The sequence below is a fragment of the Dermacentor andersoni genome, chromosome 5, assembly GCF_023375885.2.
Source record: "Dermacentor andersoni chromosome 5, qqDerAnde1_hic_scaffold, whole genome shotgun sequence".
NCBI lineage: Eukaryota > Metazoa > Arthropoda > Arachnida > Ixodida > Ixodidae > Dermacentor > Dermacentor andersoni.
In genome coordinates, this window is record NC_092818.1 from 53,005,243 (window position 1) to 53,021,482 (window position 16,240).

At 48.9% G+C, this 16,240-nt stretch overlaps 2 protein-coding genes across 6 annotated transcripts in view; both read left to right on the forward strand.

The window, feature by feature from the left end:
* Positions 1-16,240, forward strand: part of LOC129384671 (angiotensin-converting enzyme-like) — a 223,014-nt gene that overhangs the window by 80,309 nt on the left and 126,465 nt on the right. The window lies entirely within an intron of this gene.
* LOC126530342 (angiotensin-converting enzyme-like) overlaps positions 1-16,240 on the forward strand; it is a 77,714-nt gene that overhangs the window by 60,421 nt on the left and 1,053 nt on the right. For 2 of the 5 annotated variants that reach the window (XM_055070282.2, XM_072288179.1), the window contains 2 exons: positions 7,880-7,978; positions 10,320-10,442. The exons of 1 other annotated variant lie outside the window; for it this stretch is intronic. In XM_055070282.2, coding sequence (XP_054926257.1) covers positions 7,880-7,978; positions 10,320-10,442 — 222 coding nt within the window. The remainder of the gene's footprint in view (positions 1-7,879; positions 7,979-10,319; positions 10,443-16,240) is intronic. 2 more of the 5 variants (XM_055070283.2, XM_055070284.2) reach the window with 2 other exon arrangements.

Below are 16,240 nucleotides of genomic sequence, written 5' to 3' on the forward strand. Positions count from 1 at the left end.
CTGCCTGCGGAACGATGTCATGTGCAAGAAAAATTTCGAGAACAGCCAGGAAACGTTCCTTCTCGTCGTTCCGACGGGTCTGCGCGAGGAAGTTTTACAGGCGTGTCACGACGATCTCTGTGCCGGCCACTTAGACTTCGCGAGGACATTAGCGCGCATACGGCAGAAATACTATTGGCCACACCTATTTTCGTCGGTTCAGCGCTATGTGCGAACGTACCGTGACTGTCAGAAGCGTAAAGTCGCACCCGCCAAGCCTGCCGGCCTGCTTCAGCCTTTGGATCGGCGACCGGTGCCGTTCCAGCAAGTGGGAATGAACCTTCTTGGTCCGTTCCCCACATCATCTTTGCAAAAGAAGTAGATAATCGTGGCAACTGACTATTTAACTCGTTATGCGGAGACGAAAGCTGTGCCTCAGGGAACTGCTGCTGAAGTCGCCATCTCACTCGTCCTCAACATCTGGCTTCGTCACGGTGCACCTGCTGTACTCATTACTGACCACGGTGAAGCGTTCACAACGGAGTTACTGCAACAAGTCGTCACGCTGACGCACACCGACCACCGAAAGACCACAGCCTATCATCCCCAAACTAACGGCTTAACAGAGCACCCAAACAGAACATCGGCCGACGTGCTCTCCATGTACATTGGTGTGGAACACAAAACATGGGATGAAATTTTGCAATACGTGACGTTTGCTTACAGTACCGCTATGCAGGAGACCACCAAGTTTACACCATTCGAGCTCGTTTACGAACGTCGCGTTACGACCCACTCAGGCGCCATGCTCCCGGTAGACCACGGAGCCACTAGGCATGACACCACTGAAGAGGTCATCGAGAAAGCCGAGGAAGCTCGCCAGCTTGGTCGGAATCGCTTCCACAACCAACAGAATACCGACGCCTGCCGTTACAACCGGACCCGATGGACAATCCAGTACTCACCAGGCGACGCGTGTGGGTGTGTGAACACCTATCCGACACCGTGGGCTTTCGGAGAAATAGTTGCGCCGCTATTTCGGCCCCTATGAAGTTGTACGCCACCTCAGTGATGTGAACTATGAGGTGATGCCTCAAAGCTCTGATCCTGGTTGTAACCGACGCCGTCCCCGTGATGAAGTCGTCCACGTAGTACGGATGAAGCCGTACTACGCACGCGGGGAAGAGCAAACCCTCAAAAACCGCTTCAGCATTGTGTGCATTCCTGTATGTTTCTTTTTTTGTTGTGTGTCTTTTGACGTACGCACTTTTGCCCATAGTGCTCGCCCGCTGCCCCTAAAACGACCGGGTCGGCCGCTTTTCAGAGAGGACAACTGACGCGAAATAAATTGGCACGTGATGACACTAACCCCTTGAGGCGGCAGCGAGGAAGTTCGTGGTTGAGCGCGCGCTCTCCGGGGATGAGCCATTGCTAAAGGCAGACGTTTTTTTGCCAATGCCAATGCTGGTGAACTATTTTAGCTTGTACTAGCTGGGTGATAATACCATAGTGTACTTCCGCTATAACGAAGTCATTGGGCAAACAAATGTACTTCGTTAGAAGTGTTATTCCATTAAAAGCGGAGAGGCTGTAAAACAGCCTTAGAAAGGAGGAACGAGTAGTCCTCCAACAGCGTGGGAACGGAAATGCATCCATGCTTGAGAAAGGGGTGATGAGAGTGGATAACTCTTGATGACGCCCTTGAGCAGCCGCCTCATCTGTCGGTTATCATGACGTGATAAAATTACACCCAATGAGCTGCCGCCACGCATGTTAGAGATGACAGTGCTCTGTGTCCCTGCAGGTCGATGCAGGATCTAGTATGGTACACGGTGCAGATTTCCAACTACGCGCGTCGTACTGTACGGTGTCGCGCACCATAGCACTTTTTCACCCCAAAAAACTTCGTATAAAGCGATGTTTCGGATAGTACACGCGGATTCACCGTGTATTCCACGCCAGCTTATAGGAGTGAAAATGCGACTTGGTCTTTGTGTCGCTGCTCACACCTAACGTGAATTATCCTGTCGGCACGCATGGGTGCACCGTTGTCATGATTTCTTGTGTGTGTTTATGTCCACTGCAACATGACCTCCATTAGCCACCGTCTTGCTTCAGCGTACTCCATACAATGCCAGCAATTTGCTAATCTCGCACACAATCCAATTGTCTGACGTCCTCGGCAATGTTTCCCCTTGTTAGGGTTGGCGTCTGGCACCACGTGCAGAAAGGGATTTCACCCGACCTTCTCTCACCATGCCTCGTCGAAATGAGGCGTGACTGCCCCTGCTACGGTTGGCGTCCCGCACCACGTGCAGAAAGAAATTTGTCTCGCCCGACCTTCACACACCTTGCCTCGTCGAAACGAAGCGTGACTTCCTAAGTCGCCATGACCATTTCGAGTGTCTGCCGGTCTGGCGGAAGCCCCGCAGTGTTTACAGGCCTCTTTTGTGTGTGTGTGTGCGACTTTAGAGGGACCCTCTCCTCGAACGGCCAAAGTCTACAGGAGAACTTCCACGAACCAGCAACGCGCAAAAGAGACGGACAAGCGTCTACAATTCCAGGAGGCGGGACGGCCTCCTCCTTGCAGCAGGCCTTCTGTGCCGGTCACGTGACGTCGACGGAAGCAAGAGCCCTCCTCCTTGCAGCAGGCTTTCTGTGCCGGTCACGTGACGTCGACAGAAGCAAGATCCCTCCCACGATTGTAGAGAGCCTATTTAAGGGGCTCCGAAATGTACTTTTGATCACTTCATTCTCTTCATTTTCACCAACCTTTGAATAAACCGTGCAAGTTTCGCACTAGAAATCGTCTCGCCCTTGCTGGGTCGCCAAGGTATACTGGAGGCCTGCAGCCCGCCGACAACGCCACGCTACCCAATTGTAACATCGGTCGAGCTTCGATAGGCAGGCGTGGCTACAACTCGGGAGCAGTACGATACGCTACCCTGGAGTACGCAACACCCTTCTCTTCGGACCTATTTTGTAGCTCAAAAACGTTATCCGCTCCGCGCGTCACGTGACATGCCCAGAGCAGGCCATTTGATCCCAACTGTTTTGCACAGGAGCCGAAGGACGAGGCGGACTACCAGCAAGGCGGAAACCAAAACAATGTTTATTCCCACTCCCCAAAGCCCCTTATAAATACAAGGTCATTTCAGATTGTAGCGCCACCTTATATACACAGGTGGCGACCTCTACATCCCTCCTTTTGACCTCTTATTGGACAGGGCCTTACAAGTCCAACCGTTGCGGTGGTCTCACTATACGAGCGCTGTGAGTCTGTGTCACCGTTTTCTGCGGCGTTACTTCTGGCTGCGTTGTATCTTCTTGAGGTGCTGCAGGCTGCATGACCTCGGGAGGGACAGGCGAAGAAGCTGCCAGTTGAGCTGGGGTCGCTTTCGATGAATGAAGTACCAGGTGTCGACGATTACGCTGAAGGACGCCTCTAGGGGTCTGAACAAGGTAGGACCGTAGACGCTGGGGCCTGCGAGAGTACTTCACCACTGCAGCGTGCGTGAGTGACCCATACATAGTCTCTAGGACTCAGAGGGGCCAATTGGCTTGAAGCATGACGGCGATTGTAAGTCATCGCTTGCCGTGCCTTGCTCCACGAGTCCTTTTCCCTGAAATTTGTGGTGCATGGTAACGACGGCAGTAGTTGTTCCGGTAATTTCGGAAGACGAGTTTGTAATTTCCTTCCCATCAGGGCTTGAGCCGGGGAAATGCCGTTGGGGCCGGGCGTGTCACGGTACGACAGTAAGGCAAGGTAGGGATCAAGACCTTTGAAGAGCAAGTCTTTCACTGTGCGCACCATGCGCTCTGCCTCTCCATTGCTCGGGGGTACCTCGGGCTGCTGGCCTCGTGACGGAAGCCGTATGACCGCGCAAACTCGGCGAACTCGTTGGACACAAACTGCGGTCCGTTGTCGGTCCGGACGATGTCTGGTATGCCAAGACGGGCAATACAGCTCTTGATCGCCGAGATGACTGCTGGTGCCGTGGTGTACCCCACGGAGACTACTTCAGGAAACCTGGAATAATAATCAACAATCAGGACGTAATCGCGCCCTCTAAGTTGAAACAGATCGATGCAAAGGTGTTGCCATGGCCTGTCGGGTGTCACCGTGGACAACATAGGCTCAGAACGCTGAACTGCAGTTTCGGCGCATATGGCACATTGGGTCACCATATGCTCAACATGCATGTTGCAGTTAGGCCACCAAACAGACGCCCTGGCTCGTTCTTGGCAGTGGCGCACTCCCTGATGCCCTTCGTGTAATAGGGCGAGAATGTCCTGATGCAAGGCTGAAGGAATGACAAGTCGTTGGTCCAGCAGAAGGATGCCGTCGTATATGCTCTGTCTCTCTCCTTCCAAAATGGAGCGATCTGCAGCGGCACCTTGCTTTTGTCTGGCCATCCCTTTCGTGCAATACTTCATGACCGAAGGGCAGACTCCATCTTGGGCTTGGTGTATGCGGACATCTTCTAGCCGTCTTGATACAAGAGGCGGTACTTCCTTGAACACTTCACTAACGAACAACTCCAGGGTGTCTACCATGCGAGTAGCTGGAAAATCAGAGGGAGTTCGTGACAAAGTGTCCGCCGTAGCTAAGTGCTTTCCAGGCACATATTTACCCAGTATTGATATCGCATCGGTTTTATCCGCAATTGTTGTATGCGAAGCGGCACGAGTTTTAGGTCCTTGTTACCCAGAAGGGTGACCAGAGGAAGGCGATCTGTCTCTACCTCGAAGCTTAGGCCGCAAAGGAACTTGTACCGTGAAATGGCCCAAGTCACCGCGAGACCTTCTTTTTCTGTTTGACTATAACTTGCTTCCGTCGGAGTAAGCGCCCTTGAAGCATGCGCTACAGCCCGTCGAGTACCTTCAGGCTGGTCCTGTAGCAGTACAGCTCCCAGACCGTAGGAGCTGACATCCGCGGATACTAGTGTGGTAGGAAGAATCGTATTTTGCCATGCACCTGTCGGAGATCAACAGCAACTTGAGGCGTGAGGCCTTTTCTTGACTGGGACCCCAAATCCAGGTGTTCTTGTTTAGGAGGGAACGAATGGACTCCGTAACGTTGGGTAAGTGAGGTATGAACCGTGCGACGTGATTGGTCATTCTCAGCAATCGTCGTACTCCGCCGACGTCGGTCGGTGGCGGCAGATCTCTGACAGCCTTCACCTTGTCCGGGTCTGGTGAGATCTCGTCCGCCCCAATCACTACTCCAAGGAACTTGACCAAACTGACCCGAAACGCACACTTCTTTTCGTTAAGGGTGACACCCTCCTCCTCAAGGCGAGCTAGGACTGCAGCCAGACGCTCGTCGTGCTGTTGACGATCTTTCCCGAAGATTAGAATGTCATCAATCAGGTTCACGACTCTAGGCAAGCGCTCAAGAACCCTCGACATTAACTGCTGGAAATACTCTGGTGCCGTGGCTATACCAAAAAGGAGCCTCTTGTAAAGTACCGGCCGAACGGTGTTATAAATGTCGTGAGCTCCTGGCTGTCGGCGCTAAGCTTCACCTGATGGAAACTAGACCGCGCATTCAACTTGGAGAATACTCGCGCTCCACCCAACTGGCCGAGGATCTGTGCCACCATCGGCAAGATGAAGCGCTCCCTTTCGATGACTACGTTCAGCTTCGTCAGATCGACGCAGATTCTGTAGCCGCCCGATGATTTGGCCACGACTACAAGCCCGAAGCGCCACTCAGTTGGGGTCACTGCCTTCCTTATGACGTCCTGCGACTCCATGTCGTCTAGCTCTTTCTTGACAACGTCGTTTAAAGGAATTGGAATCCGCCTTGGAGTGCTCAGGGACAATGGACGAGCACCGGGTTTAACGCGAATGCGATATTCGGCTTGCCGAGATTTTCCCAACCCTTGGAAAATCTCGGCTGGGGGGGAATGAACGCACTCGGCAGAATCCAGGAAGTGAACAACACCAAGGGCTTCAATTGCAGGGAACCCAAGCAGGTGAGTGCGCTGACGTTCAACCACATACAAGGCCTGCACTGTGGACTTATCACCCCATTGTAAGGTTGCTTTAAAGGTACCAAGAACGTGCAGACTTTGTTCGCCAGGGCCCAAGACTTCTCTTTCGACATCATCCAGCAACCGCGGTCGGCCTGGGAAAGACGGCGAGACAACAGAGACTTCCGCACCAGAGTCTATCTCAAACTGGGCCGGGCGACCGTTCACTAGTATGTCTATGTACCTTGCTCGTCGTGAATCCACGTTGTGAAGTTTGATGGAACCCAGTCGCTCATTTGCGTTCTTCTTCATGCACACTTCGGCAAAATGTCCTAGCTTTCTACAGTAGTGGCAAACTGACTTTCTGGCTGGGCAGTCTTTTCGGGAGTGACGCTGTCGTCCACAAAAGCCACACGATAACCTAGCCGGGTGCTCAGACTGATTGGGGAAACGTGGCGAAGAAGTGGGCGTATCGTTTCGCCGAGCGTTTCGGCAAGAGCGTTATCCATAGTCAATTTAGCGCGTGATAACCGCTCTTTTTCTGCGTTCTCGTGTATGCGGGCTTGGCACAGTGCTTCCTCAGCGGTAAGTTTTGTGCACCCGCACAATTGAACAGGCAGTTTCTCGTCACGCATGCCTACGACGAATCTGTCGCGAACAAGGCGGTCCTCGACGAGCGGGCTGTTATAGCTGCAGCGCTTTACCAGGTTGCGTAATGCCGAAAAAACGTCATCCCCAGATTCACCTGGCTGCTGAGTGCGGCGGTGGAAACGACGACTTTCGTATATCTCATTTACTGGATGCACGGAGTGCGAATCCAACTTTTCTTTGACGGCAGTGAAAGAAAGCGCTTCCGGTGTTGACACCCCCAAGGACGAAAGAATGGTCCTGGCTTGCGGTCCCATACAGTAAAGAAGTGTCCGTATCTGGGCCTCGTCGCCGGCACTGTGGAGGCCGGCCACGAAAGCGTAATCCTTGAACATCGAAATCCACGTTGGCCATTCTCCTGCGTTTGAAAACGTGAAGTTCTCCGGTGGGCGCAGACCAGATGCGCCAGCCTGAACGATGTGCACTTTCGCTTCGGTGGTCTCGGCGGGGGTGGATTCCGTGTCAGGCATGTCGGTGTTGACGGTGGGACCCCACTTCTGACACCATGTTCTGCACAGGAGCCGAGGGGCGAGGTGGACTACCGGCAAGGTGGAAACCAAAAGTGTTTTTTCCCACTCCCCAAAGCCCCTTATAAATACAAGGTCATTTCAGATTGTATCGCCACCTTATATACAGAGGTGGCGACCTCTACACCAACAACCACTCTCCTTCTTCCTGTTAATCTCTACTAGGATATCCGTGCTAAAACCAAGAGCGCGATGACAACAGAGACACAGAGGTCGACACCACAGCGCTCCATCTCGGTGTTTGTCGATACGTTGCCTTGGCGTTCATGGTTTTAGCAATGCAATACCAACGAGCATCGACCCTTGTAAAACATCAGCTGCACGTGCCCGTTTGCTCTGGGATGCATACTGTCTTCTGCCTGCCCAATAACCCTGCGCGTACAGTTTACCGCTCTGTCGTTCAGTTGGCGGTCCTTGGCAAATCTCTTCCTCTCTTATCTCTTTTTTCCCTCAAAGTTTCAGCCCACAAAGTTTTCACATTTCCTTCTCGTTGAAGTCGCACGTGTTTAGATTAGAATCTATTTAAAGTTTATTTTATCTCTAATCTTTTGCACTTTTCTAATTCCCCAGGACACGGTATAGCTAATCGGAGATATCCTCCGGTTAACGTCACTGTCATTCCTTTCCATTTAACTGTGCCGTTCCCTCTGCACGTTGCATTTATTTGCACTTTATTTTGAGAGCCTCGTGTTGTACTAATGCCAGTAAAAGAGTAACAGTTACTGAAGATAAGCGACTCCGTTACAGACTGAAATACCAAGGAATCTGCCCCGGTATTGCACGCTCCACGGACGACTTTGACGCACCGTCCAAGTACCACATATCTGCCAACGTGCCGTACATCAGGTAGGGCGCCAGAACTTGAGTGAACGTAAATCCCTAAAGTAGCTGTTGGGTCTGGGGGCTAACACATGTCGCTCTAAAACGAGTGTGCTCGTTGTTCTAACCATTTTTTTTTTCATTTGTAAACAGTGATATCGCATGCTTGTTTATCTATCCTTCTTCCGAAGTTGTACGTTTTCTCTGGTTCCTGCATGCGACACTTGTAACCTCTGGTGTCCTTTTAGTATGACATTGTTTATATGACGTGTTCTCTTTCGTTCTTAGTCCATGTTTTCTTAAGTTAAAGGAGTGCTGACATGACACTTCTGACTTGTCATTTCATTGGGTTAAATCGAAATACAATTATTTCTCTTCATCACATGCGGAAGATATCAAGAAGGTAGAGGGCGTACGGTCTTGCGAAGGCGTCCGCTCCTACAATTCGGCTGGCGGGCCGTACGCAGCACACAAATCACACAGACGTGCCGAAATTTTAACGATCGAGTGGCGCGATACACCACATTTATATAAAAAAGAAACATGTATACAAAAACCTGACAGGTAAACAAAAAGTGCAATTTATTGCAAGACAAGACTGCAGTTAAGAAAAATCAGAGGAAAAAAGACTGACAAATGACATTACGGCTTTATTCAGACAAAGTCAATATTGCTCACAATGAAACAAAACTGAACAGATCAAAACCTTCAAGAAATGAAAGACAGAACTAGCTAAAGCGCACATTCCCCAGAACGTCCTAAATCATTCGGTATGATATATTTGCTTCTCCAAGCCAATTTCGTTTTTTTTTTCACACGGGAACTGGGCGGGTCATGACGTCATTACACACCAGCTTGCTTCTTTCCTTCGATGAGTGAAGTTGCAACCCGCGTGCGCAGCCAGAAGACACACAGGCATCACTTTTGTATATTATTCTTGTTATAAGTAAATCAACCATAATCCACCTTATTACTGCATGAAGTCAGCTAATTTTACTCTATTTTATGACGTCACAGTAATGTCAATGACACAATATTCGGACTCTCGAGGTCAACTTCAGTATCAAGGTAAAATAGCCCATAAGTGTTTTCCAGACTCTATACTAGCTAAGTGCCATCCTTCTTGCGTGCATTAAGTTTATGGTAGGGTTTCTACAGCTTGGAAAATGTGTCTCAGTGCTCGCTTAACCGTGCGTGTAGGCGAAGTTGGTATTTCAGGAATTGTGCAGGCTACTCGTCTGTTGCACTTATACGTGCGAAAGTGCGGCTAGTTTCGCTCATCGAAGCTATGTCTAATACTAAAGTTCCTCTCAGCGTAAATGACCGCATCATCGTTATATCTGTCCCCATCGCGAAACGAAATGTCTACTTGCAGGCCGAAGGCCCTTAGCTTTGATCTCCAACTACCACCGTCTGGCATCGGCTGACCTAATTCTACGCCTGCAAATTTCATAATCTGATCACATCACCTACTCATCTGCCTCCCATAACTATGCGCTGCCTTGCCTTGGCACCCTTTCGTTACTCACTAGGAGACCACCAGTTATCTGTTCTATGAATTACGTAAACGTGCTGAAATCTACTCCTTCCTCTTAATCTCAACTGAGCTACCAGCTACCCGTATTCGCTCTTCAATCAATAATGCCGTGTTCCTGTCTTGTAATGCTAGGCGAATTTTGCGCTTCATGAAATAATGTGTGACCCTTATTTTCTTCTCATGATTATTTATTACTCACCCAGTTTATTGTGCACGGAATAAAGTTGTTTCACTCACGCACTCACTCACTCACTCACTCGCTCGCTCGCTCGCTCGCTCGCTCGCTCTCTCTCTCTCTCTCTCACTCACTCACTCACTCACTCACTCACTCACTCACTCACTCACTCACTCACTCACTCACTCACTCACTCACTCACTCACTCACTCACTCACTCACTCACTCACTCACTCACTCACTCACTCACTCACTCACCAAGTTTCGGCACCGTACGCTAGCACAAGTAAAACGGGATGACGGCATCAACTTTCTTTTCCAAAATATCGGTAATGGACACTCGTGGTTTGCGATGACCTGCATGCCATGTTCGCTTCGATACATTGTACTTTGTCTGGAGATGTCCTTTTCGTGATCGCTGTCCTCTAGATAAACTTACTCCTTCACAGCTTCATGAGTTTAATTACCAATTAATAAAACCTCTTTTCTGGTTAGTCACCTGAGCATTACTTTCCGTTTCTGCTCGGAAATCTTCCAGCCTGCCCTGAAATTTTGTGGTTGCGCGTCCTCGATCTTTTGTTGCAAGTCACATCTAGACTTTTTACGATTCGCTCTTTTATGAAATCGTTCGAACGAGAATTTATTTCTCATCGCAGGTACTTCGTCAGCGTAATACTACAGTTCCAGTTTTACAAGGCGCTTTGCGAAGAAGCCAACCACGTCGGACCACTTCACAAGTGCGACTTCTACCGTTCTAAAAAAGCAGGAAGACTGTTTGGGTTCGTTGACGAGCATGTATTTTTCGGTGCTTGTACGTTCAGGTGCCGCGGTCGCCGGGTCAGTTAGTGATACTGCGTCATTTTCAATGCCACTGCTTCTCGTGCGAAGCAGAATGCTTCCCTAAGGATGACAGAACCGTTCGCGGAACATTACTCAAGAATTAGAAAAATCTTGTATAATTGCTCGAGCAAGGGGGAGGGGGGGGGCGAGTGTGTGTTTTCTGGGTACATAGAAACTTGTAAGTAGACATGATATACTTGCTTCAGGTTACGTCAAAGATGAAGAAACGACCTTGTCCAAGTGTTCGAGCATGTTTAAGAAAGACAAGGCGGGAAATGCAGAGTGTATATAAGAAAGAAAAATTATCAAATAAAAGTTAAATAGGAATCCAATGTATGGACGATAAGTAGAAGCCGTCCACGGTGGACGGCTGGGATGTAGCTTCCTTTTTGACACGTAATGACGCCTTGACGAGTGCAATCCGAGATACGAGAGCAGCTGATTCGAAAGAAGGGGAACACGTCATGCTGCAGGTGACCCCATGATCAAGGAGGCCACAGACACGTTGCAGATTGAGCTCGGCACCCACGGGAATTCTTATTAGTTCAAACTCTTCGCGGCTGGAGATGACCCCGCGCGCTAGGTCTGTTCCACACGGAGTTATCAATGGGCGTGTGGAGCGGCGAGCGGTCATCCTTTTTGTTGTTGTTGTTTTTGAGATTCGCGAGGACTGGTTGCTGCGTGAACAGCGGTAACGGATACGTGGCTGGAGCTTTATGAGTGGTTGTGCTTCCCTGGGCACACAAACTGGCCAATCTGCACGATGCGCACAGGGCACGGGAACGTCGACGCTCAGCATTCTGTTTGTGCGAAAGGCGATCTGTTGAAGATCCTGTAGACATGCTTCACTATTTGGGCCGAATCAACGTAGAAAACTTTCTTTCATTGTTCCTCATGGCAGTAGGGAGCGTAAGCTGGTCAACGCGCTGCGTATTATAGGCTGCCCTTGGGTGAATAGACACTAGCGCGCAGGGGGGAACGTGGTAATGGCATGTTTTTCACGTGGTCAGTAGACAATGTAAGAATGCCTCTTTCGGTTTCTAGAATCATTTGTGTACAAACGGCAATTGATGTCCTTGCCTCGCATCTGTGGTTGTCATGCTACTAGTCTCGTAGGCTACATGATATGTTGAAGTTCCAACTGGTACACGCGCCATTCCCCCCCCCCCCCCCCCCCCCCCGACCTCCGCCCATCAAACAACCAGAAAAAACATCTGTAGCATTATCTAGATTCATATATTTGAATAAATGGAAAGATAGAAGTGTGCGTTCTCACTGCAATACTTGAGGAGACGAAGAGGTTATGACAAAAGAAGTTGCTGTTCCCGCGGGTTGAGACCGTTGAGTGCTAGAGCGACTTAGAAACATAAAAAGAAAACTCTATTGCGTTGTTGAAACTTATATACATGAAAGAAGGTTCACGTCTTCCTGCCTTATGAGCGAGGCTGATTTGATGGACACGGAATAACGCACTTGATCCAAGCTGAGGCGGAGCAATCGTGGGCCTCGATCACCAGGCCAAACCAGCCTGTTGCTAGAACCCACCACCACCACCAACACACGAGTCCCAGTCATCCTGCCATATTTTCATCTTAAAAAGATATGGATGCTAGCTAGTTGGTACGAATCCACGTGTAAAAAAGAGCGCAAAATAAACACGGACAAGGGAGGAACACCGAAGGAGCGCTGTCCTGTATTCCTCCCTTGTCCGTATTTATTTTGCGCTGTTTTTCACCCATGGATATCTTCATAATTTTAATGAACGTGTTTGTTATAACCAGTTAACCAATAAAATATTCGGATCAAGCTACCTTGTACGTATTTTTTTTTCTAAATAAAAATACGCAGCAGTTTCGCCCGAAAGGCGAAGCATCGATTGCGATAGCAAATTAGTAGACAGCTAAAAGATAGCAGTCTTATCGGAAGTGTAAACATGTGAACATTCTCTTATGGACTAAATTAACAAGCATAGTGTGTCGCGCGCACAAGCAAACATGAACGCATCCCACTCGATGACCGCGCACTGGCTATGAAAACGCTGGAGTGGGAGCGGGCGGCAGCAGCAGCGAGCGAATCGACCTTCGCGCTGCTTCTCGCATCAATGCGAACTAAGCAGCGAGAAGAAAGCGCACACGAAGGTATCAGCACTCCACGCATTCTGTTCAATCTATCGTAGATCGCTTTCAAGATATAGGCCGCGCGCGGCCGCGCCACAAGCAGCCGCTATCGAACCTTACCTCCCTCACTGCCTCCTGGTGCCTTGCGCGCGACGGAACGATGTGCTTACGCTTCGCTTTCCTCCCTTGAGCGCGCGAAATCGCAGTCTGTCCAATGCATCGCAAATCGCTTTGAAGACAAGACGTCATCATGCCAACTTTGTCAATAGAAATTTCGGGACAGGTAGCGTGACGTCATGGATCGGAGTAAACAGGCATTGTGCTATTTTAGTGGTGGTGGCTAATCGCGCGCTTCTCTTTGTCTCTCATTTCTTTCGCGCACGTGCACGGGGTTGCACCGGAGTGACAGACGGACGGACGGACGAATCGGCTAGCCGTATACAGCTTCGCTGTAAAATGAGTAACTTCGTCCTGATTCTCCCCGCGAACATCAAGTAACAAAATCCCAGTCGGCGCGTTCCGTGTTGAAACGATATTAGAGCGTTTTAGATTAGGGGACGCAAGTGGCTTGCGTCGCCTTGTCTAAAACTGTCTATTATGGAACATACAAAAGCATAGACACGCACTCACGCACACAGCTGAATCTTAGCGGCTAGTGGCTATCGAAGTTCAACGGCACCTCCTTTTTGCTGTCTACCGACTACAGAAAGTCATCTTCAGTTCCGTTTGATGCATTAGAAATGCCACACTTCTGGTGGCTCGCGCAACCATCGTCTGCGGGAGGGCATTCCACGCACCATGGCCCCACCCTGCGATATCTGTGGGCGTCGCTCTCTTCAGAATGAAATTATGTGCACTCGACAAAACTGAAACCTGATGAGAGCTCCGTGTGGTTACTTGTGCAGCGTCTGCCATTATACGCGCCTCTTTGGGACAAAGTTAACCAAGCAGCCTTCAATGGCAGTGTGGCTATGCTACCTCACATTGAGTTTTTCTTTTGGTTAGAATCGGTTTCATTTTTGATTTTGAGTATAATTAGTCACCGGCATCCATGCTTCGACGCATTGAGTCAAGTGTGGGACTATTCCCTTATTTGTGATACGTGGGCGACAGACTGGTTGTAAGTTTTAATGTGAGTTGGGATGAATATCTGTAGGCAACAGGGAGATACTTACTCTGCCAGTAAGCTGCGCGACTCCCCTTGTCATTGTGTAACAAGCTACGTTCACACTTGCCAACGTTCCAGGGTTGAAATCCTTTCCTTGGAGGTTACCGATACAACGCTGGTGGGATAGCGAATTTTTCTTTTTTACCCTCGGGAAAAGCCGCGCATGGAGAAGGACCGCCAACACAGACAGTGCTTATGTAGCAGCGGTCCGTGGGCTTGGTCACAGATTCATTCCATTCCTATAATACGCCAGTCACTATTTTTGCAGCCAACTACTCTACACGTTTTCCCTCGGCCGCTTCACATTTTGCAGCACAAATGGAACTCAGTGCGTTAGAGAACACCCAGTTGCATTTCCGACAGCTGATCGCATAGTAGCAGGGCAGAAGCGGTGATGGTTTAGCATTCGTGCGCTTTCGCTGAGGCAACGTTTGGCCCGCCCCCGAAAGAGCCATGTCGTCCCCGAAGATCAAACCGCTCCGCGAAAAGGGTCAATAGGCCTCTTTTCAATGAACCTCTCTGATGTGAATTTGGGTTACTAGGTATGTGCAACTGGGTATGTGCCGCTCTTCTACGAACCTCTTGAACACCAACTTGGGTCACTGGATATTGCCACAGGATATGTGTCACGATGCAGGTGCTGGTTTTCAATAAATCTGTGTCACGCCAACTTGGGTCATTGCGTATACGTGACACTGGGTACCTGTCTCTAGGTATGTGGCGCTCTGCAATGATATTGTTAAACAGCTCGAAACGAGACGAAGGCCCGCAAGAAAAAAAAAAAAGGGGGGGGGGGGGCGTGGATGAAGACAAGCGCCGTTCTTTTGTGTTGCTTCGCACTGTTTAACAAGATAGAAGATCAATTAGCCCAGTCTCTTACCTTGCTGCTTTTCAATGAACTTCTTCTGCATCGATATGGGCAACTATGTGCAACTGTTTGTGCGTCGCTCTTCAATGAATCCATCTTGGGTCACTGTGCCTGCGTCATCCCTAAAAAAAAAAATTCTCCTGTGGGCGGCGGATTAAACCCACTTCATAAATATGCAGACTACCTTATCGGTATATATATTCACGCACGCACAGCGCGGGGAGTTTGCTGTGGGGGCGCCAGGTGGCGCAGCGAGTCCAGAAGGCAGTAGGGCGCCCCGATAGCAGCGGTGCCATCGAGGCAATCAAAGAGGGATGCGCGAGAGAACATCCGGGTTGCATGCGCCCATTTTACCGGGTGTCTCAGCGAACGCTTTCAATATTTTTTTTTAATTTGCCTATGGTAGATTGCGCAATTCTAGTCCAAGAGCTGGTCCACTCGAAGGGGCACACATTGTTTGCACTAAAAATTGAAATGCATAATCGACTAATTAACGAAAAATTCACAAATTACGCCTTGAATTACCTTATGGAGGATATCGCAACTTACAAATTATGGCCGGGGAGTTCGCAAGGTGGATCCACTTGGAACGAATTCGCAGGATGACACCAGTTTCGAAATAGTAATTCCCGACTTCGCGGAAAAAAATGCATTAGCGTTACAGTTACTAATGTGCTTGGATGCAAAAAACAACGTTTTTTAAGAAAGTAACTGGAACGCCCATGCATATCTCCGCAAAGTTCGGGAATCAATACCTCGAAACTGGTGTCATCCTGAGAATCCGTTCCCAGTGGATCCGCCTTGCGAACTCCACGGCTATAATTTGTAAATTGTAATATGGGCCATAAGGTAATTAGCTTATTGATTTATTTATTTCATTACCTTCAATGCCGGAAGGCGTTTCAGAAGGGAGTGGGAAAGAACATAATTGTTATGATTGTTGGCGGCTAGTATATACCATAATAATTGACGACAGCGGATTTAAATGCAGAAACACTTGGAAATGTGGCGACCGAGGTGGGCAGGTGGTTACATTCCCTCGATGTCATTGGCAAAAATGAATCTGAAAATTAGTATGGCAAAAAGGGATTTCAACTTTATGACGGTGATTAGTACAAGACATATAAGATGGCTTATTAAGAAGTTCATTTTTCAGATGTGCTTTATAAAGAGTCTTAAGAAAGAAGGATAAACGAAACACTTTTTTGCGCAGAGAAAGGTTAGGGAGTTTCAAAATGTGTTTCATCGACGATACACATTAAAAGCGGAAATAATTTGACAGAATGAAACGTGCACTACGGTTTTGCACTGATTCTAATTGGTTATAAAGAAATTCTTTACTGGGACCCCACAAAGCGCATGCATATTCAAGCTTAGACTTTACAAGTGCCTTGTATAAGAAAATAGCTTCATTAGGGATTTTTGTTAATTAGTTAATTATGCATATGATGTTTTGGAGCAAGTGATGTCCGCCTCTTCGAGCAGACAGCTGATTGACTAAAATTGTAGGATCTGCCACAGCAATCTAAAAAAAAATTGCAAGTGTTCGCTTGAAACACCCTGTACATGACGAATTTTGGCGGT